Consider the following 8,800-nt stretch of genomic DNA (forward strand, 5'->3'; position numbering starts at 1 on the left):
ACTGGACGCAATCTACAAGTAATGTTAATTTGGCAAGCTTCGCGGTATCACTAGAAATTGCAAAAAAGGCAAACCATTCACAGATGGTGAGTATGTCAAAGATTGCTTCATACGTGCATCTGAAGAACTGTTTCGTGATTTCAAAAACAAACCAGAAATCTTGAAAAAAATCAAAGAATTGCCACTATCCGCTAAAACAGTACAAGATAGAATAGCTAAAATGTCTTCAAATGTAACATATTTGCAGGTGGAAGATATTCAACTTTCTTCTGCCTTATCACTTGCTATAGATGAGTCTTGCGACATAAAAGACATGGCACAAGTTACCCTTTTTGTCAGGTATATGTCTTCCCAAGGTCCAAAAGAAGAACTTCTAGGATTGCTACCGCTCTCGGGACAAACTAGAGGGGAAGATATAGCGAATTCCGTGCAAAAATGCCTTGAAGACAATAAGATCGATTTAAATAAAATCGTTTCAATAGCAACTGATGGAGCCAGAAGTATGACAGGAAAAAATAGAGGGGCAACAACGATTCTTCAGAGCAAAGTAAACCACGAAATTCTTACGTTTCACTGTATAATACACCAAGAAACGCTTTGAGCCCAAACATTTCCGGCCAAAATAGTTGAGGTCATGAATTTGGTAATCAAGATTGTTAATAGCATCTTGTCAAAAGCACTCTACCATCGTCAGTTTAAAGAATTCTTAAACGAAATGGAGACTCAGTATTCCGACCTCCTTCTTCACAATAAAGTGCGATGGCTTTCGAAAGGTAAGGTGTTGAAACGTTTCGCTTTGTGCTTGAATGAAATAAATACATTCCTAAATGAAAAAGGCATTAATCACCCTGAATTAGAGAACGACAAATGGTTGCAAAAATTTTACTTTATGGTGGATATCACAGCGAAATTAAATGAGCTGAATCTAAAACTGCAAGGAAAGGGAAACCCAGCCTATGTTTTGGTAGAAGAATTGGTTTGTTTTGAAGAAAAATTAATTCTTTTTGCAGAAGATATTCAGAGCGGTAAATTACTTCATTTTCAATTTCTAAAGCAATATCGCGATAAAACCAGTGCAACTGTTGACACGAATTACTTCAGCACAGTTATAAAAAAAATTAAAGATGAATTTGCTGACAGATTTGAGCAATTCAAAACCAACAAAACCACTCTAGCATTCATAGTAAATCCTCTTAACACAAATAGTAACGAAATCCACATTGAGCCATTTGGAATTGATACTGGATCTCTAGAAATGCAATTGATCGATTTAAAAAGTAAAGCTTTGTGGAGTAGAAAATTTACAGAGTTGAAAAGCAAGTTGGAAGAGTTGGAGGTCCAGAAATGTATGTACGTAACGCAACAAAAGTGGACAGCTTTAAAAAAAATGCCGCGACTTGAGACACTTATATTCGACGCATGGAATAGTCTTCCAGATTGCTACAGTAAGGTGAAGAAGTTGGCATTTGGAGTGCTGACTATCTTCGGATCGACATATTCGTGCGAGCAAGCGTTCTCTTGCATGAATATAATTAAAAGTAAAGTAAGAAGCCAACTAACAAATGAAAATTTAGAGTCGTGTCTGAAACTTAAAACAACAAGTTATGAGCCAAATTTATCGAAACTTTCTAAAACCATGCAAAGCCAACGCTCCCATTGAATTTGTTTGCTCAATTGTTTGTTATTCAAGTACAAGTTAGTGTTGTAAGTAAATGTTTAATTAATAATAAAGACCTTTACTGACAAATTAAAAAAAAGCAGAAGAAAAGAAAACACAGAACACCAGGTTTTGGGTTACACCCCAGCATACTTAAGTAAATGTTTAATTGTTTTAATTTTTTACTTAAATAATAAGTAATTATTTAATAATGTCATATATATATTATCTAATGTGTTGTGAAAAACATACTTATATATGAATAAATAGATTTGTTTTTTTTATCAAAAAACTTTATTTATGCGAGTACTATTTATTGTTGGCAAGAAAAAATTTTGTGGCTCTTTACAAACTTTGAAATTTTGTAAATTGTAATTTTTGACTCTTCTGACTCAAAAGGTTGCCGACCCCTGATCTAGTCCAATCTCACGTGGTAACAGGTGAAATTCGCTCTAGAGTTCGTACTTGTACAGAGTATCGCACTCACGGTTTTTTTTTTTTTTTTTTTAACTCTTTCCGCCCTGTGGGCACTAAGAGGGCCTGTTTTAGTAGGCCCATTATGGGTTCGGCCAGGCCCACAATGGGGCGACCGGGTGGTGAGGGACGGGGCCCGACATATCCGAACGGACCACCCCCGAAAAATTCCTGGGGATTATTCGACCCGTTCGGATTCGATCCCGGGGGTCCCCCAGAGCGGTAGGCTGCCACCTTTACCGCTCGGCCATCCGGCCGTACGCACTCACGGTTGCCACCGACATATTTAGTCTTTTTTGTTTGCACGTGGTAGTACTTATTTAAGCATGTTTGTTTATTTCCGCACGATATTGTATCAAATTTAATGAATCGCTTTTATTTAATAGACATACCACTAAATAAATTCTAAATAAAGTAGAGTTTGTTAAAATCACAGAGCAATTCCAACAGGATTAAATTTGGCAAATCGTCTTAATGAATTGTGTCATTTTTGTATACAGGCGTACCTCGCTTTAATGCAATTCGCTAACACAGTGTTATTTAATTACATTGGTGTTCCCAAACGAACCACTTGATTATTTGACGGGCTGCATTAAGGCTAATAATTAATGATCAGATGCAAAGCAATTTGGCTAGTGTAGACAGTCGGGCCGTCATCTCTTGATAAGTTTAATAATTAAAAATAAATTAATTTTTAAAATTTGATTTCGGATATTCTGTAAGAAAAGAATATCCTACATTTATCCACACTATTTTTTTTTGTCTGGTTATTAATTAGCTTTGTATTGCCCGATAAATAATTTCGGCAGATCGTTTGATAATACTAATCAGATTGATATGTTATGTTATTATATATTGTTTATTGATGTTCATTGTTTTTTGCACTTGCCTTTTCGATAATTTATTATTTATTATTTTTACTTTTGTCTCGGTTTTTAGGTATTGTACACTTAATAAGTAATAACATAAATATGCTTTTTAGAATTCTATATGTACTGACCAGAGAAAGAAGCTGTATTTCGCTTTGTGGCAACGATCTGGAACTTAACTTTCTGTATTAGCGAGATACGCTTGTATAAGCAGTTTTTCTTTTCAACATTAGTTTTGCTACTCTAATAATGTAACGTATTCTTTAACACGGAAGCAGAAATAGGACAAAAAAGAGAACGAATGTTTACTTACATTGATTTTTTTTTATTTTATTCATTTATTAATTATATATTTTTCTATTCAGTATCTTACTTCTTCGTCTATCATTTTTATATTTGAAAATTTTGCTGTCGGTGTTAACTCGTTCTTCCTAAATTTTCATTCTTTCCTCTTTAAAAACACTAAGATTTTTCATTTTTCAAGTAAAATAAAACAAGTATTTTATTTTTGTGTTAAAATCAAATATTAAATGTTAGGTTTGTAATATAAACATATTACAAACCAATTACAAAGACATGCAGTAAGACCTCGCTTAGCGCTTCTTCGATTAACGCTGATTCGATATAACGCGGTCTGCTCGAAGTCTAAAAACAGCTCAAATTTAAGCTTATTCAAATTATCGCTGCATTTCATTGCTTCGTATATAATTTTTTTAAATTAACTATTACCGCCCTGTGGTCACAAAGCGGGCATTTATTAGTAAGCCCATTATAGATTCGGTCAGGCCCACAATGGGGCAGCCGCGTACTGATGACAGGACAGGGGCCCAACATATCCGGACGGACCACCCCGAAAAATTCCTGGGAATTTTTCGACCCGTCCGGATTTGATCCCGGGTCTCCCAGAGCGGTTGGCTGCCACCTTAATCGCTCGGCCATTCGGCTGTCCCGATTCGTATATAATTAGATTACACGCGGCCCTCGACTTTCTCACATTCTGCTTTCGCGCATTATTAAAAATTCAATTTTTAAATATTATTGTCGATAATGAAAGAATTTGCTTCCATGCAGAACGCTCATACATTACAAAGTGCGGTAGCTCGTTCTACGTTCTCGGACACACATTACTTCCTACAATAGCGGACTTCTCGGAATCGAAATCACTACTGTGTTGTTCCCAGCAAGAGGTCAACAGTTTCTCTTGCATTAGGGCGTGCGTCAAAGTGTTGTTTTGCCAATTTATTTGTTTATTTTTAAATATTTCGTCTTTATAAATTGATAAACATGAGTGAGAAACTGCAGTGTTGATACGAACAAAAAGAAATCAAGGACTCATAAACTTCATACGATCGAGACAAAGATGGAAATAATTAAACTTTCTGAAAACGGTGAATCTTTTGCTTCAATCGGGCGTTTGTACGATGTAAACAGATCTACGATATGTTCAATTTTGAAAAATAAGAGTAAAATTAAGGAATACGTTCAAAATTGTGGAAATATATCTTCAAAAATTGTTTCCAAAAGATACGGCATAGTGATGGATGAAATGGAAAGATCTTCGTCATCATGGGTTGATGATCAACATCAAAATAATGTCCCTCTGAATTTTTCAATTATTCAAGCTAAGGCTCTTAGTTTGCATGAAGATTGGAAGACTAGATTAAATGAAGATTCTAACACGGTGTTTCAAGCAAGTAATGGCTGATTCGACAAATTTAATATGAGATATTTTTTTACATAATATTAAATTCACTGATGCAGGTAAAGATGCTGCAAAAGAACTCATTTCCTCATTGTCCAAAATTACTGTGGATGGAGAATATTCTCCTAGCCAAATATTCAACGTAGATGAGACGAGTTTATTTTGGAAAAAATGCCTAATCGTACATTTTTAATGAAGGAAGAATCAGTTTTCCCTGGATATAAACTTTCCAAAAACCGATTGACATTGCTTCTTGGTGGAAACTTAGCTGGTGATTTAAAATTAAAGCCATTGTTAGTTTACCAAGCGAAAAATCTCAGAGCATTGAAAGAGTAAGATAAAGAATTGTTCCAGTCATTTGGAAATCAAATAAAAATGCCTGGGTTACTGCGCTAATATTTAAAGATTGATTCACTTTTCATTTGGTGCTGACAGTTAAGAAATATTGTAAAAATAATAATTTACAATTTAAAACATTGTTAATCTTAGACAATGCTCCAGGACACCAAAAATCTCTGCAGAATTTATACCCGGAAATCAATGCTGTGTTTCTTCCTCCCAATACTACCTGCCTCATATAGCCCATAGACCAAACAGTGATAGCTACGTTTAAATGATATTATATGAGGTCAATAATGATTAAGGCCATCAAGGCGACTGACAGGAAAATGGGCCAACATTAACAGATTTTTGAAAGAACTATAATATATGGAACGCAATAAACAATATTGGAGACTCGTGGGCTGAAATAAAAGAGTCAACAATGAAAAGTTCCTGGAAACAATTATGCCCACAAATGATGAGTGATTTTATAAATTTTGAAGAATTACCGGAAAGAACACAGATGAAATAGCCTAATGAATGAACTAAACTTGGACGTCACAACGAAGATGTTAATGAGTCGATCGAATCTCACTCAATACCTCTGTCAAATGAATATCATTATTTTCTGACATTTTGTAAGATTCAATTAATTGATCGGAGTCAAAAAATGTTTTGTTTGTGATCGAAGTTTGTGGAGTTAATAGGCTGCTGGTTGCAAATATGGGTGTTTCAAACATTTACTTTACGTTTTTGCACGTCTCCTCCACAAATACCTACAAGATTTAAACTGCTTTAGACAGCACGCTAGAAGTATACAGCCAAATCTCCGACTTTGTGTCAAGTAGTAACAGAAAAATCTACGCCACTGAGCTCAGTGTCTTCTTCCTAGAAAATACCTTGTTATCGAAATAGCTGCTGACCTAAACCAGTGTTCCGCAACTGGTGTGCCCACACATGGTGAAAGGTGTGACGTGAAGTTTTACATATTCTGTTAATTTCAAATTTTATTTATATATTTTTATTACGGTTGTTGTGTTTCTTATGCTTGTATTTCATTCTTTGCCGCACTAATGAAATAAGATGATGTCTTATTCTTTACTACAAGCCACGCATTTTTATGTATTCTAAGAAATTATATGTAAAATAAATTTTCTCACAGATGCTGATGTCTGTTTAATAATGACAATAGGTTAGTGGCATTACGTAATTCCGTTAATAGTATCATATACGTTTTTGAGGGAAATAACACTGACCTAAACGATAAAGATGCAGCATTCCGCTATATGGGAGCAGGACTTCGTGTTCGAATTCGGTAATCTAGAGAAATTTTGAGGACGATCATCCTCGATATGTCGGGCCTGTCCTTCACCATCTGGCTGCCTCATTGTGGACCGGCCAGGCGTTGAAGATGGCAGGCATGATTAAAAAGGCCGTAATACTGCCCACAGGGCGGAAGCAGTCGAAAATTAAAACACATTTCAGAATTTAAGAGTGACCTTATATATTAAAATAGATGTACGCAATGTCAGGACTATCAGAAATTAATATAAATTATGAATTTTTAAAAGTGTTCAAATACAGTGATACCTCGGTTTTCGTCGATAATCCATCCGAAAACAATCAGCGAAATCCGAAACCGACGAAATCCATATGAATAAATGTAAATCCATTTAATTCCTTCTAGACACTACAAAATACATACCAAAAACACATTTTTTATAGAATTAATATAGCGTTAAATACTAAAAGCAATAAGAAATTAACATAAAAGACTAATTAGCATGAAGATAAAAGCATTAGGATTAAAGATAAGATAATTAGCAATTAGCATTAAGATGTAGGCAATTGAATTGTTCGGCTAGACACGCGGGGTAATGTCTTGTTTCGTAGAATATATCGCCCGTGCTAAAGTGTGACGTAATTGTCATGTAATAGTAGTTGTATGCGTTTATGATAGTCATATCGAGGGGAATAATGCCTTCCGGGAAATCCATTTAAGGGTAACTGGCCTCTATTCAGGCGTTACAGACGTGAAGAAAACCCGGAGAACTTTACGTGGCCAACCTGCCCTGGCAAAACGCGAACCACGACCGAACTCCCAGTGTTCAGGAAACGGAACCGTAGGCCAATGGTGGGCCGTCGCGGGGTAATATTCACACAACGAGAAATAACGCCACACTGCGCCGGAAAACGCGTGAATCGCACTTTGTTTTCGCAAAATTAGCAGCGAGGTCACTTGAGCACGCCGACGAAATCCGAAACAAATTTTTCGCGAAAAAATCGAAGAAACCCGAAACCGACGATAACCGAAGTCAACGAAAACCGAGGTGTTACAGACGTGGAGAAAACCCGGAGAATACCGCTAGCGGATGCCCAGTTGGGATTCTGTGCACTTGTGCCTATATAGTTCTTTATCACCGGGCATCTGGTAGATGAAAACAAAGTTATACAGATAATTGAATAATTTCTAATTAAAACAATTTTAGTGTCGTAAATAATATTTAATTGGTACTATCGAAATAATTTACAATTAAATAATATTTAATTGTAAATTATTTAAGTTTGTAGCAGCGGCGTAGCTAGGATTCTCCAAGACCGGTGCGAAACCAGATTTGTGGGCCTCCGAAAAAAATTTCGGCAGGGGTGTTTTTTTTTCCGTAATGGTAATCGAGAACGTCCAAACAAAAACAAGTAATTTTTTCTGTAAATTTTCGGCTTTTCAATTTATTTATTCCGTTTTGTGCGAGGTAAAACAAATAATATTAGGATACATTTAAATTTTAAAAAATTTACTTTACGAGCTTTCAAAATCAGAAATAACAGAATCGAAATCGATAGAATCAGTAACTTCACGTTCAATGGATAAAATGGCAAGGTTCGTCAATCTCATGTTGCTCATTGTCGATCTCAGGTAGTTTTTAATTAGCTTCAGCTTGGAAAAGCTTCTCTCACAAGTTGCAACACTAACTCCGATCGTTAAGAAGATTTGGAGACCTATTTCAATATTCGGTACCGAATTGATCAATTTGTATCGATGAATAAAATTCACAAGCTCCATTGGCCCATCTTTACAAATCAGGTTAAGTTCCAAAGATACAGCAACGAAGTCTTGAAGCAGTTTTTGTTCAAGAGCAAATTCTTTTTTGTCGGTTTCTTCCGGGGCGATTTCAAGGTCCACTTCCGAAACAGGATCCAGCAAAATTACGGGCGTTAAGAAGGCGTATTTATTTCGTTTGATGAATGATACGTTAAGTATTTTTTAAATTTTGTTTACGTAAACGGACTAAAATATTTTTGTGGAGTATATAGTGTATAACTAGAGTATAATTGAGTTGCTGGTTTTCCTATGTAATAGGGCCCCATCAGTTCGAGCAGCCAAATGCCAAATTTTGCTTTCTTGTGGTTGCCGTGAAAAATTTTTCGAGTCTTTTTCCCTGTGATTTTGGGGCCCATGGGCCTATCGCTTTTGAGGGGCCCGGTGCGGACTGCACCTACCTCATCCCCTAGCTACGCCACTGGTTTGTAGTAAATGATTCGTAATTGTTTTAAATATTCGAGATAAATGTACAAGTAAAAGAGGAGTACAGGTAGAAGCGTGTAGCAAAACGTATAATTATTATATATTAAGTATAAGATTATTTATAGTAAATATGTTTTTATTTTATACCGTTATTTTTCAAATAGTAACGTATAAGAATGTATTTTAGAAAATATAATCATAAAATTTAATTATTGAGCGAACGAAATATTTGCTAACCGACAGGTGGCGATTGT

General features: G+C 35.6%; 3 protein-coding genes across 3 annotated transcripts; all 3 read left to right on the forward strand.

Annotated features, from left to right (window-relative positions):
* The first annotated feature begins 220 nt into the window (after window positions 1-220).
* LOC136977630 (protein FAM200C-like) lies at window positions 221-601 on the forward strand. The gene has a single exon (XM_067273165.1). The coding sequence runs from the start codon at window positions 221-223 to the stop codon at window positions 599-601; it is 381 nt and encodes a 126-aa protein (XP_067129266.1).
* Window positions 602-634: 33 nt separating this feature from the next.
* Window positions 635-1,660, forward strand: LOC136977631 (general transcription factor II-I repeat domain-containing protein 2B-like). Its single transcript, XM_067273166.1, has one exon. The coding sequence runs from the start codon at window positions 635-637 to the stop codon at window positions 1,658-1,660; it is 1,026 nt and encodes a 341-aa protein (XP_067129267.1).
* A 2,700-nt stretch (window positions 1,661-4,360) lies between these two features.
* Window positions 4,361-5,315, forward strand: LOC136977632 (tigger transposable element-derived protein 1-like). The gene is made up of 4 exons (XM_067273168.1): window positions 4,361-4,694; window positions 4,762-4,844; window positions 4,901-5,034; window positions 5,192-5,315. The coding sequence occupies exons 1-4, from the start codon at window positions 4,361-4,363 to the stop codon at window positions 5,313-5,315; spliced, it is 675 nt and encodes a 224-aa protein (XP_067129269.1).
* Window positions 5,316-8,800: the final 3,485 nt, after the last annotated feature.

The sequence above is a fragment of the Centruroides vittatus genome, unplaced genomic scaffold (assembly GCF_030686945.1).
Source record: "Centruroides vittatus isolate TY-2023 unplaced genomic scaffold, ASM3068694v2 contig_461, whole genome shotgun sequence".
NCBI classification, from domain to species: Eukaryota; Metazoa; Arthropoda; class Arachnida; order Scorpiones; family Buthidae; genus Centruroides; species Centruroides vittatus.

What these genes read in the sequence shown, in the direction of transcription:
- LOC136977631 (XM_067273166.1), top strand. Translation starts at nt 635, where the DNA reads ATGAATTTGGTAATCAAGATTGTTAATAGCATCTTGTCAAAAGCACTC.
- LOC136977630 (XM_067273165.1), top strand. Translation starts at nt 221, where the DNA reads ATGTCTTCAAATGTAACATATTTGCAGGTGGAAGATATTCAACTTTCT.
- LOC136977632 (XM_067273168.1), top strand. Translation starts at nt 4,361, where the DNA reads ATGGAAATAATTAAACTTTCTGAAAACGGTGAATCTTTTGCTTCAATC. An exon ending in TAACACGGTGTTTCAAGCAA is followed by an intron (nt 4,695 to 4,761) that starts GTAATGGCTGAT and finishes TCACTGATGCAG; the next exon opens with GTAAAGATGCTGCAAAAGAA. An exon ending in AATCTCAGAGCATTGAAAGA is followed by an intron (nt 5,035 to 5,191) that starts GTAAGATAAAGA and finishes TGTTAATCTTAG; the next exon opens with ACAATGCTCCAGGACACCAA.